This window comes from Phyllosticta citribraziliensis (genome assembly GCF_038025025.1).
Source record: "Phyllosticta citribraziliensis strain CPC 17464 chromosome Unknown J3D65scaffold_7, whole genome shotgun sequence".
NCBI lineage: Eukaryota > Fungi > Ascomycota > Dothideomycetes > Botryosphaeriales > Phyllostictaceae > Phyllosticta > Phyllosticta citribraziliensis.
Genome location: NW_027117344.1, coordinates 630,522 through 644,168, shown reverse-complemented (window position 1 = coordinate 644,168; position 13,647 = coordinate 630,522). Strand labels below are relative to the sequence as shown.

General features: G+C 56.5%; 6 protein-coding genes and 1 non-coding gene across 7 annotated transcripts; 6 read left to right on the top strand and 1 right to left on the bottom strand.

The window, feature by feature from the left end:
• Positions 1 to 217: 217 nt before the first annotated feature.
• Positions 218 to 1,450, top strand: J3D65DRAFT_555193 (uncharacterized protein; the record flags this gene model as incomplete). Its single annotated transcript, XM_066797220.1, has 2 exons — positions 218 to 671; positions 723 to 1,450. Coding segments are annotated over 2 exons (1,182 nt in total), but the record flags the coding sequence as incomplete, so codon positions are not given.
• A 344-nt stretch (positions 1,451 to 1,794) lies between these two features.
• Positions 1,795 to 3,660, top strand: J3D65DRAFT_396283 (membrane transporter). Its single transcript, XM_066795889.1, has 3 exons — positions 1,795 to 2,326; positions 2,375 to 3,423; positions 3,468 to 3,660. Exons 1-3 carry the CDS (start codon positions 2,098 to 2,100, stop codon positions 3,546 to 3,548), a joined length of 1,359 nt encoding a protein of 452 aa, XP_066654358.1. The 5' UTR covers positions 1,795 to 2,097; the 3' UTR covers positions 3,549 to 3,660.
• J3D65DRAFT_396215 (uncharacterized protein) lies at positions 3,626 to 5,399 on the bottom strand. Its single transcript, XM_066795888.1, has 2 exons — positions 4,776 to 5,399; positions 3,626 to 4,695 (listed from the first exon to the last, which is right to left on the bottom strand). The coding sequence occupies exons 1-2, from the start codon at positions 4,941 to 4,943 to the stop codon at positions 3,772 to 3,774; spliced, it is 1,092 nt and encodes a 363-aa protein (XP_066654357.1). The 5' UTR covers positions 4,944 to 5,399; the 3' UTR covers positions 3,626 to 3,771.
• A 1,172-nt stretch (positions 5,400 to 6,571) lies between these two features.
• Positions 6,572 to 6,653, top strand: J3D65DRAFT_t90. Its single transcript has one exon. It is a non-coding gene; the product is annotated as a tRNA-Ile (tRNA).
• Positions 6,654 to 7,170: 517 nt separating this feature from the next.
• Positions 7,171 to 8,604, top strand: J3D65DRAFT_697811 (uncharacterized protein). The gene is made up of 3 exons (XM_066804048.1): positions 7,171 to 7,357; positions 7,405 to 7,554; positions 7,605 to 8,604. Exons 1-3 carry the CDS (start codon positions 7,242 to 7,244, stop codon positions 8,491 to 8,493), a joined length of 1,155 nt encoding a protein of 384 aa, XP_066654356.1. The 5' UTR covers positions 7,171 to 7,241; the 3' UTR covers positions 8,494 to 8,604.
• A 659-nt stretch (positions 8,605 to 9,263) lies between these two features.
• J3D65DRAFT_626850 (threonine synthase-like protein) lies at positions 9,264 to 11,305 on the top strand. The gene is made up of 3 exons (XM_066800473.1): positions 9,264 to 9,465; positions 9,543 to 10,133; positions 10,180 to 11,305. The coding sequence occupies exons 1-3, from the start codon at positions 9,409 to 9,411 to the stop codon at positions 11,212 to 11,214; spliced, it is 1,683 nt and encodes a 560-aa protein (XP_066654355.1). The 5' UTR covers positions 9,264 to 9,408; the 3' UTR covers positions 11,215 to 11,305.
• Positions 11,306 to 11,815: 510 nt separating this feature from the next.
• On the top strand, positions 11,816 to 12,753 carry J3D65DRAFT_668400 (uncharacterized protein; the record flags this gene model as incomplete). Its single annotated transcript, XM_066803114.1, has 3 exons — positions 11,816 to 11,944; positions 12,002 to 12,610; positions 12,673 to 12,753. 3 exons carry the CDS (start codon positions 11,816 to 11,818, stop codon positions 12,751 to 12,753), a joined length of 819 nt encoding a protein of 272 aa, XP_066654354.1.
• Between the last annotated feature and the right edge of the window lie 894 nt (positions 12,754 to 13,647).

Sequence of the window (13,647 nt, the reverse complement as noted above, 5' to 3'; positions counted from 1 at the left end):
GGGCGAGGGCCAGGGCGAGGGGCACAGGCAGGCCCGAGTCGCCGTTTTGGCGCTAGCGCCCGTTGCAGCTAGCCCGTGAATTTGTGACTCACACTCGCTCTCTCGGCGGGCGCGTTTAAAGAGTCACGTCTTTCCCCCTCGGTCTCGCCTCCCACCCACTCCACTCAACACCACACTACACACATCACGACATTTGGCAATCATGGCTGCTTAGACCCCCTCTGTCGTCTTCTCTCCACTCTCACAGACTCCGTCAGGACCTGTGAACAGCCCAGCCTCGCGCAGCTTTTCAAGCTTTCGCCCTCCAACTATTAAACCCCTCAAGTCGTCCACCACGGCTTCTCACCAGCAACAATGGCTCCCCTCTCCAGCTCCACCAGCCTTACGGCAACCAACACAGCACCAATCACAACCGAACTTTCGGCTGCCTCAGGAAGACTTTCAACTCTTCGAGCAATCGACGCCTGCCACCCAACCGCGTCGACCGAGCGCTCATCCGCAGCCTCCTACGTTTAACCGCGACCACTTCTACGCCAACAGCGCCCCTGCTTCTACCCTAGGATTCCGTCGTCACCCTTCTTCGAACCGAAGTCTTCCACAGGTCCCTCTCTTCTCTAGCACTACGGGAAACATTTCACAGAAACCAGTTACTACCAACACCATGGTTTCAGGTAATTCGCTCCGCTTGCCTCTGTCAACGCCAGTTTCTCATCCGATCCCAGACAACGGAATCAACGTCGCCTTTGCTGGCGACGGCGACTCGTCCAACCTCGGCAACATGCCCATGGACTCGTTCGACTGGACTACTTTCGACAACGCCAACTTCCAGGTCAACGACCCCATGTCTGCCTCGATCGGAACTGCCACCACCGTTTCCCCCAAGGACATCTTCAACGACCCTCTGTCCTCGGCTCCTCCCTCGACCGCGTTTACAAACTTGACTTCGCCGTCCATAAATGAGTCTCCGTACTTGGACTCGTACGACACGTCCCCTTTGTTCCAGCAGGACGCCGACATGTCCTCGACCAGCACTTGGTACTCTTTGTTCCCGTCTGACGACAAGACTGCTTGCGACCCGGTCCCCACCGACAACATTCCCGCGCTTGAGGAGCAAACCTGTGCCACTCCGCTCGAGTCTCCGCAGCCTCTGGTCATGGATACCTACCGGCGCAAGTCTGAATCGAAGTCCAACTCTCCCGCCATGCCCCACTCGTCTGTTTCTGGCGTTGTCAAGTCCCGTCGGCGCAAGGGCCCGCTGCCTCCCATTACTGTTCAGGACCCTTCTGACAAGATTGCGATCAAGCGTGCCCGCAACACTCTTGCCGCACGTGAGTCGCGCGCCCGCAAGTACGAGCACGTTCAGACATTGGAGAAGCGCATTGCCGATATCGAATCGGAACGGGACGAGTGGAAGAAGATTGCTCTCAGCCTCGGTTACACCCCCTCGTGATTGTCTGCTTTTGCATGTCATCTTTAGATGCATGATGCCTTGAAGGTTGGGGAGCTGGAGAGCTCCCGGGAATATGGGTCTGGCTTCCAGCTACCCTACAAAAAAGTTTCATTATTGTTCTCGACTCTTCATTTTGGCTTATCCTATTTTGGCCGGTTCTGACGTCTCCTACGGGATTGACTCGTGGCCCTCTCTACTTTTGTTTTGGTCAGATCGAATGGTTTCTTACAGGATGGTATTGATACACTTGGCGGATTTGCTTTTAGTCTGTCTGCGTGCTTTGGTTATGGCTTAGTCTCTACAATCTGAAAACCATGCTCCCAAAATTGCCTACTTGAATGCGACGATAACAAGCCAGCGTGAAATGTTTCGAAGCGCAACCACGTGCAATTCCAGATCTGTAACTGCGTGATCTAAATGTGCCTATCAGACCCTTGAACACCACGGAAACTCGCGTGCTGAACCGTCTGTGCATGACGTAAGGAGCACCTTGCCTGGCGTCTTCAGGGGACTCCCACTCCTGCCTGACCAAGCCTCGGACATGACTTTTCCCGCCAGCCAACCTCAAGACATGCTGCCATAACGCGACAATCTTTCCAAGTCTTTTGACACCCTCCTTGTCTCCATACTCTCCCACTCTCGCCGTCATGTCCTCCAGCATATTGACGGCCTTTGTGGGCTCTCTTCAGGCGTCCATTAGCGTCCTCCTCACAATATCATACGGCGTGTTGGCTGCGCAATTCAGACTCATAGGCGACAATACCGCCAAAGATCTCTCCAAAGCCTGCGTACGCCTGTTTCTACCGGCCTTGTTGGTGTACAATGTCGGTTCGCAGCTCCAGCATGAAACCGCCACAAACTACGTGCCCATTCTGAGTAATTTGTGACTTTGGACGCCGTCAGGCATGGGCTAAAAGAATCCAGTATTCGCCATAATGACAATTCTCTCATCTGTCGCCTTTGGCAGCATATGCACCAGGTTTTTCAAGCTGCCGGGCTGGATCACGCCCGCAATCGCATTCAACAACACGACATCGCTACCACTGCTCCTGGTGCAGTCTCTGAACGCGGCAGGCGTCTTGGCAATGGTCGACGACTCGCCCGACGTCGTCGAGCGCGCAAAGTCATATTTCCTCGTCAATGCCATGGTCAGCAACAGCCTGACGTTTGCGATTGGTCCCTGGCTGCTCAATAGCCAAGACGACGACTTGTCAGACGTACCAAAGAGAAAACGTCACTCCCACGGCAGCACGACCACGAATGGCTCGTCTTCTGAGAGAAGCGTCGATATCGAGATTGGACGCGTCCGCCAACGTCAGCTGAGCGCCAACTCTGAAGATGAATCTGACGACGCGCTCGTGGACGACTCTGAAGAGACGACGCTCCTCTCGGATAGCGTCGCGCGCAGCAGCGAGCCAGTCGGCTCCCGCATGCTCGCGCTCTGGCAGCACTATTTCGAGAAGCTACCTCGCTGGCTGCAGTCGACTCTGATCTTTACGTTCCAGCTCGCCAACCCACCATTCTTCGGCGCCGTCGCAGGCGCCATCATCGGGCTGACACCCACGTTGCACCGCCTCTTCTTCTCCCCTCCGGATGAAGGCGGCTACTTCAGGGCGTGGCTGACGACGTCGATCAAAAACATTGGCGACCTCTTCGCCGCGCTGCAGATTGTCGTTGTGGGCGTCAAGCTGTGGCAGGCCATGGTGCGGGTCAAGCAGGGCAAGGACAGCGGCGCCGTGCCCTGGCGACTGTTTGTCTTTGTCACTGCCGTGCGCTACTTTGTGTGGCCCGTCCTGAGCATTTTGATCGTTTGGGTCCTGGCGGCCAAGACGGGTCTTTTGATTCGGGATCCGTTGCTTTGGTTTTGCATGATGCTAATGCCGACGGGTCCGCCGGCGTTGAAGCTTTCGGCTCTCGCTGATATTAGCGATGTTGAGGAACACGAGAGGCTGAGCGTTGCCAAGTTTTTGACGGTAAGTCGACCCCTGGTTGGCAAACTTGAGACTGACTTGATTAGTTGTCGTACGTGATATCGCCATTGATCTGTTTCGCTGTGGTTGGCGCCCTGAAAGCTTCACAAGCTGCGCATGGGGTATGAGGCTTGAACGACTGACGATGGACGACTGAACGACAACGGCCATTTAGAAAGAACAATTTGAAATAGACCTACCAGCTCCATCAGCCTCCAAACGCTTGTGTTATACAAGTTGGCCTTTCCGATTTCCCGGTTCACAAAATTTCCAACTCCACCTTGACCCTGACTCCGCGCCAATGCTCGAACCAAACCTGACTGATAGAACGCCCTCCGCGCCAAATACAAATCATCTCTGAGCCTCCGGGACAGCCTCGTCAACACCATCGTACTGCGCTGGACAAGATATCGGACCCGTGGCATTCGACCCAACGTTGCACCGCGCGCTATGCCAAATATTGTTCGTCTTTTCAAACTCAATCGGATTGCCCGAGTCCAGGCCATTAATCAAGCTGTCATGAGCGCCTGCCATCTCGTGCTGATGAAAGAGTTCCGGGTTGACGGCAAAGCACGTCAACTGGCCCCTCTCGCAGGCGAAATGCAGCCACACGTCAAACGCAACCGAGTTGCCCGTCGCCGTGCGCAGGATCTTCTCAGCGCTGTGCCGCGTCACGGCATACGCGAAACTGCACACGGGCGAGCCGCTCTGGTAGACGAAGCGGACCCCCTTTTCTTGGACGGCCGACTGCGTGACTGGCGGCAGTGAAGAGTCGTTGTATCGGTAAATGGCGTCCGGGTCCTCGGGGACCGCGCTGCCGCAGTGCCCCAGCCAGAGCACATCCCATGCCAGGCCGTACGGTGCGTCGTCCAGCTCCGCCTCCAGCTTAGCCGCCTGACCGACGACGCGGCCCAAGGTCAGCATGTACTGCGGATGCGACAGCGTCCAGATGGCCTTGGCCACGTCGACGACCTGCTGCTTGACGGCGACGTCCCAGTCCATGTCGTCCTCGAGGATCAGGGCCGTGGAGAAGTTGGCGGCCTGCCGCAGCGTGTACAAATGGCCCAGCCAGGCCTTTGCGGCGCCGTCGCTGGGACTGTCGCCGCCGTCGCGGGTGTGCTCGACAAAGGCGTGCTCGTCGGCGTCGGTCCACTGCGGCTGCGTCGGGTACTGTATCTCGAGTCCTGTGAGCGTGGCCGCGTCGACCATGCCGTCTTTGCGCCAGCGCAGCCGCTCCGGCATCGAGTGCGGCGTCACTGCCAGGATCGCTTCAAACTGTGCACGCGTTAGCGCTGTTGTTAAAATGGAACTCCCTTCTGTTCCGAGTCGATGTCGACACGGACGGACAGCCTCACCCCCAAGGTCGCGTTCCCAGCGCGCCGGTGCTGCTCGAGGCGCCGTGACGTCACAAACGTGGAATTCGGCAGCCAGAGCAGCCGCACCAGCGCGGGCAGAAGCCATAGGCCCAGGAACGTGAAGAGAAAGACAGACGCCCACGCCAAGAGCGCGCGCCGCGACTTCATCTTTCGGGGAAGATGGTGCCCAGCGTGGTGAGGACCTGGCGATGGGGTCGGACGGCTGGACCAGGTCTGTATGCCTTCTCGCTATGTACGCACAGGAGAGGTGGACGGCGTCGTCCCCTTCTGAGAAACGCAGTCGCACAGCCCTTGTACAATACAGTGTCACCGGCGCTTAGTAGACGATTTCGCGCGGGGAATGGGGAGGAGACCCGCGTTGCGATCTATGCGGGACTATTCGTTCGCAAAAGTGTTCCTCTAGTCGCGCGCGCGCGCAGTTGGTTTTGGGGGAGATGTATTTTTCTTGTTTTTTGGCCCCCCTTGAGCGACTCGTACGCCAGCGTCTTGGCCCAGCTCGATTGGGGCGACGATGTGGGGCCCCTGAAATTGAGCCGCGTGGATTTTTTGTCAAGTGTCAACGAGGTCGACGCAGGACGTCTGGCGTCACGTGGTTGGTGGACTTTTGGGTTCTCGGTCCTTCGTCGTCTACCCAGATGGACATGCAGCGGCGGCGTCGCGGGATCGAGAAAGACGAATCCGTTGGTCAAGGAGCGATTTGAAGGAGGAAGAGGGGCGATGTCGTCCTGGGAGAAGCCCTCGTTGCATGAAGAGCGTTGAAAGGTTGTTGTCTGTTTGACAGCCAGACAAACGACAGCAGCCCTTTTTCCCTCTCTTCCTCTTCCTCTTCCTCTTCCTCTCTCTGTTTCCAATTTTTCCCCTTCGATAGGTCCCCGGTGCACGCAGTCGTCCCTTGTTACCAACCGCGCCTTTTCCCTTTCCGGCTGTCGCTCAACTCCTTGCTGGCCGGTTCACGCGGGGGCATTCTTCTCGACCTTTCTTTTATTTCTTTGACGCCGCTGCTCGGCAAGGAAGCTTCCGAGACTGACTGGCTGACTGACTGAGACCGCTGGCTGTCCTCATGCGTCCATGGAGAAAGATATTTCGGGTGCATGAAGACCTAGGTGCGGCTGGTTCGACGTGTTCGGCGCCCTGCATGGTTCCGTTGGATTTGGTCTTTGATGTGCGACAAAGCGGCGAGCGACGACTCTGGGCTGTCTCCAGCAGCTTTCATGACGGCTGTCTGATTCTCTCGCTGCGGTCCGGGCTGTCGTCGTTAGCGGCATGCAAGGGCGCCGGCGGCGGTGGCGGTGGTCGCACGTGTTTTGGCACTTGAGGAGCTCATTGCTGGCTCGCCGGTCAAAGTTTGGTTCTCACCTCAGTCGCCCGTCGTTTTTCCTGCCTTGGGCCGATTCCTGTGGTCGACGAAAGTTGGTAAAGTCGCGTGTTGGGTCACGGTTCTGAGCATGACTGCGGCAAGGTACCATGGTTGAGGGTGACAGCTTCTCCTCTTTCATCATTTCAGGTCTTGTGTTTCTCCTCTTGCTGTCGCTTGTTCGTTCAACTTCGACACCTAAGTTTTGTTTATTTGGGCCCTCACTTCACTCCAAATATCTCAAACTCAACATTGAGCTTCCTCAAAAGTCAGATTTCTTCATTTTTGCTTTCGTAAACCCTCAGTTCGCTGTCAGAGATCAGGAGAACAATCAAATGTTATACATAATGCATGCTGGTGTTTCTATTTTCAACAATCCCACCCTGGCGATTTACGAAATCACCAACATTCGGATTCTCTGGGTCGCTTAGCTCAGTTGGTTAGAGCGTGGTGCTAATATCAAGTTAACGCCAAGGTCGCGAGTTCGACCCTCGTAGTGACCATCCCAGTAATTCTTTTGCCTCCTGTTCAACCGGAGGTCTTTTCTTTTGGCCGCTGTCATTGTCTGTCCCTTCTCTTTTGGCTGCTTTCTCCAATGTCCTTTGTGGCCCAGAGACTTGAAGAGCGGGACAGATCGAGTGTGGTTGTAATGGTCCTTGTAGAAGTCAGACACTTGCATCGTCCTCTTGGCTTTTGTCAAGGATGAAGCGTCGCTGACACGGCCGCACAGCGTTGTCTGTCACTGTATCATGGAAATTTGCGGATTGGGTGGGTTGGGTTCGTTGCTCTTTTGCATGCAGTATCGCATCGCGGAAGTCACTCGGAAGGAAGTTCGCAAGTTCGACACGAGACTTCCCGCAAGAGCAACATGCCCTTTCACGAGGATTGATGCCGCTTGGGCTGTCTGCAGGAACGGCAAGTGCTGGCGTTGCGTGTCTGCCAGAAACGGAAAGCGCTGTCGTGCAAAAACAACTCACCTCTGAGCCCAGGCAAGACTTGCTCTTCACTCATCACAATCATCTTTTGGTCACGAAGCAGCTATTCCGCAGCAGAACTTGCCTCAACATTGGCACGACGATCCATTATTCGACATGGCGCCCCTCTTCAAGCTTCTCCTACACGCTCCGCTCCTTTTGGGCGTCTCACTTGCCCAGCAACCCCAGAATCGCCCGGCTTTGACTTATACGATGCCCACCCCAGGCCCGCAGTATGTCTGAGTTCTTCCTTGATCCTCTGAATCTAACGATTTGTTAGAGCCACAGGAGGAATTTGGAACATGATCCTCGGACCGGGTGCATTTCCCAAGATGGTGTCGCCCTGGGATGGTCGAAACTTGACAGAGGGAAACCCTGTGAAGTTAGACTTGAAGAGTTCTCCCAAACAGCGGAAGCCAAGCACTACCAGGTGGGTTTATTTCTCTCTTGCGAGGCAACAACTGATGATATCACTCGCAGTCCTATCTTCTGGCCTACCGTTTGCCCCCCGAAGACCTTCAGCTTCGGCGACTTTTTTCCAGAAAACACGAAATCATCTTACAAGACACACCACAGAGGCATTTGTCAAACCACTTGCATGCGACAATACCTGACGCCGGTGGTTTCAACCGTGAGCGGCTACAAGGGATCCAATTGCAAGCAAGTCACGAAAGTTGTCACGTACACCGAGTCCCCCCATTGGGGAGACGCCCATGGCAGGTTGATTCCCAAGGGGCTGTTCTACTCACTGGCAGGCCTCAACACGACGGCAACAAATACGCCTCAACACTGCAAAAAGACGAAGGGCAGAAAGAGGCCGTCGAGAACGATAGGGAAGTCGTCGAAGCCAACCTCGTCCAGCAAGAAGGGCAAGAAAAACACTCCGCCCCCCGTACCAGAATGCACCAGCTTCGAATCTTGCTATCGACGCTGCGAAATGACCACGAGGCGAGAAAAGAAGGTCACGTACGCGCTCCTTTTGCTCCTCGGTGGCTTCGCAGGCGCCGTTGTCGCATTCGTCATCATCAGAAAGGCCTATCGGAATAGACGTATCGTCCGTCGCAGAGAGGCCAGCGGCGGCGAATCAGGACCTCCTCCAACTTTTCACGACCCGCCGGTGACGGAAGAGGTCGTCGAAGTTGTGGAGGTGGAGCCGAGGCCCGAAGAGAAGACTGTTGTGCCCGTAGAGAAGACTGCTGTAGAGAAAGTACCAGCTGTCATCGTTGAGAGGCCAACGCCTACGTCACGAAGATCTGTGGTCGCAGACGGGGCGTCGGACAATGTCGACGAACGCGACCCCGGTGCACGTCTCAGGGTGCCTCGAGCAACGGGCAGTGGTTCGCCGATTCAGAGCGTGGTGCGAGGTTGAGGGCTTGACGAGATGCGAAGAGGAAGCTGGTAAATCAGTTTGATGGACGGGTTGATGGGTCAGTGTTGGTAATGGTTTGGACGTCTTGACTTTACGTCTTGACTTTCAAGGAGTGGGAGTTGACGATCCCAGTCTGGGTATCGCTCGAGTCACTTTGATGCTTGCTGGAAGTGGTATGCGGGCGTTGACGGTCAGGGTTGAAGAGGTTGGCCGTTCGTCTGGTTTATTCGTCTCTTTTTCCTCCAACATGCCCTATCCTCTTTCTTCCTTTCACTTCCCTAGGCGCTCCGATTGCTATTCGTAGTCTTGGAATCAAAACGACTGTTCCTAGTTGTCTTGCACAGTTGGCGTCCTTGTCCAGTCCACTGCATCTGTCCATTGCATCACTTGCAGAGGAAGTTGATGAGCTTGTCGACGTTGAACAAACAAGTGGTGTAAGGGAATCCAGGTGCAACCTGTACACATGGACAAGCATGCAAGTTTCCGAAACCAGAAACGTCACCACCACGCTGGCATCCCTGCAAGATCAAACGTCTGAAAGCGTTCCGACCCGCCCCCAAGCCGTGACCAATGATCATGCTCGAGCAATGAGAAGAGGGAGATGATCCGGAGTACGTCGTACACGCAGCCGATTTGCAGTGTTTCAAGCGGGTGCGGAAGACGTCGCCGCCGTCAATTATCGTCCATCGGGTGCAAAGCGGATAATGTGGTTGCAGTGGGATCTTGAAAGAGGATGAATGTGCCCATGCACGTGTGGTGGTCGTTGGTGGTGATTCGATGTCAGGTCAAGGTCCGCACTCGGCTGTTTGCTGGGCGGGCGAGGCCGATGTCGGGGACGCGTGAGGCTGGCCGGGGTACGAAAAACACCCGGACCCGGCGTCGACAGTCATCACCATCACCGCAATAGGTCGCAAAATGTCTTCGCATACCGCTTCGCAAAGATACCTCAGCACAAGAGGAGGATCTTATGATGTACGTCCCTCCTTCCGCGGCGCCAATTCCTCGCTCGCCGCGCGCGCTGAAGCCATGCGCTGAGTCGTCCGCACCAGCTGTCTTTTGAGGATGTCGTCTTGAAGGGTCTCGCCAACGACGGAGGCCTCTTCATTCCCGAGGAGATTCCTTCCCTGCCTGCCGACTGGGAGTCCAAATGGAAGAACCACTCGTTCGAGGAGCTCGCCTTTGAAATCTTTTCCCTCTACGTCTCCCCCTCCGAGATACCCGCCGCCGACCTCAAGGAGCTCATCCGCAAGAGCTACTCGACCTTTCGCGCCCAGGACCGCACGCCCACCGTGACGCTGGACGAGAAGAACAATGTCCACCTCCTCGAGCTCTTCCATGGCCCCACCTTTGCCTTCAAGGACGTCGCTCTCCAATTCCTCGGAAACCTGTTTGAATACTTTTTGGTCAGGCGCAACAAGGGAAAGGCTGAGAGCGACAAGGAGCACTTGACCGTCATTGGCGCCACCAGTGGAGACACTGGTTCCGCTGCCATTTACGGTCTCAGGGGCAAGAAGGATGTCTCGGTCTTCATCATGCACCCTCGGGGCAAGGTCAGCCCCGTTCAAGAGGCGCAAATGACGACGGTCCTGGATGCCAACGTCCACAACCTCGCGGTGGATGGCACGTTTGACGACTGCCAGGTAGGAGGCTGATTCTCGACGGCTACATCCCTCTAACACTCTACAGGACTTTGTCAAGGCCCTCTTTGCCGACGAGGCCATCAACAAGACCCACCGCCTCGCCGCCGTCAACTCGATCAACTGGGCTCGCATCCTCGCCCAGATCACCTACTACTTTGCCGCCTACTTCTCCCTCATCCGCTCCCCCTCGTACACCGCCGGCTCGCAGGTTCGCTTTGTCGTTCCTACTGGCAACTTTGGCGACATTCTGGCTGGGTACTTTGCAAAGCGCATGGGCCTGCCAGCGGAGAAGCTCGTCATTGCGACCAACGAGAATGACATTCTCAACCGGTTCTGGAAGTTTGGCCACTACGAGAAGAAGGCCGTCCACGGCCGCGAAGCCGAGGGTGGCCTCAAGGAGGACGGCGTCGAGGCACATGCCGAGGGCGTCAAGGAGACGCTGAGCCCCGCCATGGACATTCTCGTCTCGAGCAACTTTGAGCGTCTGCTCTGGTTCCTCGCGTACCAAGTGTACGGCGCGTCGGCCTCGTCCGTCGCCGAGAAGCGCAAGATTGCCGGCGAAAAGGTCCAGGGCTGGCTCAACGATCTCAAGACCAAGGACGGCTTCGGCGTCGAGCAGGCCATCCTCGACGCCGCCAGCGCCGACTTTGAGTCCGACCGCGTGTCCGACCAGCAGACGCTCCAGACCATCAAGGACGTGTACCTCTCCACCGCCTCCCAGGCCGGCCCCAAGGCCTCGGCCAACAACGGCACCGCCGGCACCCTCACCAAGAACGGCAACTACATCCTCGACCCGCACTCGGCCGTTGGCATCGCCGCCGCCCTGCGCTCCGTCGAGCGCGTCCCCGCGTCGACCCACCACATCTCCCTCGCCACGGCGCATCCCGCCAAGTTCTCGAGCGCCGTCGAGCTGGCTCTCGTCGGCCAGCCCGACTTTGACTTTAAGACGGTGCTGCCCGAGCAGTTTGTCGGGCTGGAGGACAAGGAGAAGCGCGTCACCGTCGTGCAGAAGAGCGAGGGTCTGAGCGGTATCAGGAGTCTGATTGTCAAGAGAGTAGAGGATGAAAAGCTTGCTGCGTAGGGTTTTACGGGGCCTTTCGGTTTATTTGGCGGCTACGCGCAAAATAGCATAGAGGGAGCTGCATGATAGACAAAATATGATTGCTTGATGGCCTTGATTGTAGTCTGGTGGATGTGAGGGTAGCAATCACGATTCAATCTACGGTAATGGGACCAGTGACTGGCGCCAAACAAGACAGAGAACGGGTGGACAGGTAGTGTTGACATCAACGTAAGAGCGCGGACAGGAAGCATTCCATGGTTAGCAGCCACAAGCACAGGGAGCATTCGATCAAGTAGCCAAATGGACCTGGAGCATTCGAGGGCTTGCAGTCAAGCGGACAGGGAGCATTCGTTAGCTGTAGCACCCACAAGACGGAGGGCTGGCGGTCATGGCGAGGAAGTCACGCCCAAGACAGTGGGCGACAGAGCCGGAGCGGAAGGAGCGCGCCCACAACACCCACCTTCGACTCCAAAATTCATCCTCGACCTTCCCTCTTCCACCCTCCACCCCATCGTCTGTCTACGAACTCGCGTTCCGCCTTCGTCTACAGCTTCGTTTTTCAACCCACCTACACACTTACACACAACCTTTTTCTCTCTCTCTTTCTCCCTCTCTCAAGATGTCTGCTCACGACAACCAGCAGAAGCGCGGCCAGGCTGCCGGTGACCAGCCTCCCCCGTCGGCCCCGCGCGCGCCCAGGAGCATGCGTGGCTCGGCGCCGTACGGTCAAGGCCCGACGGGCTTCGAGGTATGTGTCGTGCACAAGGAGCATTCACGAGGACGCGCACTGACGGAAACGCGACAGGACATGCAGTACCAGCTTGAGTACAATCGGCAGCAGCCGATGTTTGGTACGGGCGTGAACTTTGGCGGCCTGCATGATACCACCGCTCATCAGGCTGGCCAAAGGCCCAGAGCTCCGGCTCCAAGGAAAGCAAGCGGAGCTCCGTCTCTGCACAGGAAAGAAAGTCACGGTCCATTGGACGTGACTTCGGGACTGGGAGCTTCGGCTCCAAGTCCGTACAGTCTCGGCGCGGTGGCCGAGAACTCGGGAGATCACACTCCTGAGCCCAAGATGTCCGCGCATGCTGAGGATGCCGGAAAGCAAGAAGACGGCGCCAATGTGGCTGCAATGCCAGCGATCGTTGGTCGCCCGCCTGCACCAAGTATCAGGCTGGGTGATGATACGGTGCCATTCAAAGAGCGTCGGGAGGCATGGAAGACCTTCATGAGTGCTGAGTCTCAGGCAATGACGCAGTGGACCAATGCCGGCGCTCCAGCTTGCGCCCAATGTCAGCAGAAGCATGCCCCGCCATGCTTCAAAAGGAGGGCCTTCAAGAAACGCACAGCCTTTATAGAGGCTGGGAAAAAGGAGATTGACGGCAGAGACACGCCTACTTGCGAAAGATGCGGCGTTTTACACAGAGGCCTCTGCACTGCTCCACGTTGTGAGCGTTGCAACCTATTTCATGCCAGCACGACGACCTGCTCGGCGGCATCAAAGAGAATTGCGCCAATCAGGGAAGCGCAGCGGCAGCGTCAGCGGCAGCAGAATGAGGAAAGGCAGCGGCAGCGGCAGCAACAACAACAACAGGCGGACGCATACAACGCCATTATGAAGGAGGGATTGAGCCATCATATGGGCTCAATTGAAAGAAATGGCTTTCCATTGGGTTCCGCGGAGTACGCCCAAGCCTCAGCATCCTGGGTGGCAACCTTCGCGGCGACAGTCGCCCCAACGCTGGCGCAAAACGTGGCGAGCAGCACTGCCACGACGAATCACCAGCCCCCGAGCCAGCCTCAAGCAGCAACCCGCGGAGGAGGCGAATTCCGTGGTCGTGGTCGTGGTCGTGGTCGTGGCGACGGTCGCGGTCGGGGCGGACCTCGTGGACGGGGTGGGTTTGGTGGACGAGGCGGATCCTCAATGCCCCCTCCGCCCCCTCCCCCCGAATCGAACAAACGGAAGCGAGAGGACGGTGACGAGGGCAAGGGAGGGCCTAAGTCCAACAAGATACAGAAAGGTTAGTTGTGTCCCTCAAATCATGAGCTGACCGTGAAGCAAAGTACTGTAAAGGTAAAGACGGAAAGAAAAAGAGACGAAGTGAAAAAAGGAGCACCAGGAGTGGAATGGAAAGAGTGGAGAAAAGCACTTTAAACACCGCAGAGTAAACTGCGTGAACAAATCAGCCTGGCTTTTACCCACACGTCCACGTCGTGCCAGGCGGGAACTTCTCAACGTGAGATGCTAAGATGGGTACTATGATCTACAAGAAGACTGTCCAGCAACTTTGTCCGCCATTCTCACACTGTTTGATGGCCACCGCGAAACAGCGTAGAAGTAGTTGCGTGTCAGCGAAGGAATGCTCCCAGTTGCATGATCAGAGGAGGACATGGTTAGAAATACGTTGATTGACAGACTGGATTCGTCATCCAAGACTTGGTACAAAACAT

What these genes read in the sequence shown, in the direction of transcription:
- J3D65DRAFT_396283 (XM_066795889.1), top strand. Translation starts at nt 2,098, where the DNA reads ATGTCCTCCAGCATATTGACGGCCTTTGTGGGCTCTCTTCAGGCGTCC. An exon ending in AAACTACGTGCCCATTCTGA is followed by an intron (nt 2,327 to 2,374) that starts GTAATTTGTGAC and finishes AAAAGAATCCAG; the next exon opens with TATTCGCCATAATGACAATT. An exon ending in GCGTTGCCAAGTTTTTGACG is followed by an intron (nt 3,424 to 3,467) that starts GTAAGTCGACCC and finishes TGACTTGATTAG; the next exon opens with TTGTCGTACGTGATATCGCC.
- J3D65DRAFT_396215 (XM_066795888.1), bottom strand. Translation starts at nt 4,943, where the DNA reads ATGAAGTCGCGGCGCGCGCTCTTGGCGTGGGCGTCTGTCTTTCTCTTC. An exon ending in CTGGGAACGCGACCTTGGGG is followed by an intron (nt 4,696 to 4,775) that starts GTGAGGCTGTCC and finishes ACGCGTGCACAG; the next exon opens with TTTGAAGCGATCCTGGCAGT.
- J3D65DRAFT_697811 (XM_066804048.1), top strand. Translation starts at nt 7,242, where the DNA reads ATGGCGCCCCTCTTCAAGCTTCTCCTACACGCTCCGCTCCTTTTGGGC. An exon ending in ATGCCCACCCCAGGCCCGCA is followed by an intron (nt 7,358 to 7,404) that starts GTATGTCTGAGT and finishes ACGATTTGTTAG; the next exon opens with AGCCACAGGAGGAATTTGGA. An exon ending in CGGAAGCCAAGCACTACCAG is followed by an intron (nt 7,555 to 7,604) that starts GTGGGTTTATTT and finishes TATCACTCGCAG; the next exon opens with TCCTATCTTCTGGCCTACCG.
- J3D65DRAFT_626850 (XM_066800473.1), top strand. Translation starts at nt 9,409, where the DNA reads ATGTCTTCGCATACCGCTTCGCAAAGATACCTCAGCACAAGAGGAGGA. An exon ending in CAAGAGGAGGATCTTATGAT is followed by an intron (nt 9,466 to 9,542) that starts GTACGTCCCTCC and finishes CGTCCGCACCAG; the next exon opens with CTGTCTTTTGAGGATGTCGT. An exon ending in GCACGTTTGACGACTGCCAG is followed by an intron (nt 10,134 to 10,179) that starts GTAGGAGGCTGA and finishes AACACTCTACAG; the next exon opens with GACTTTGTCAAGGCCCTCTT.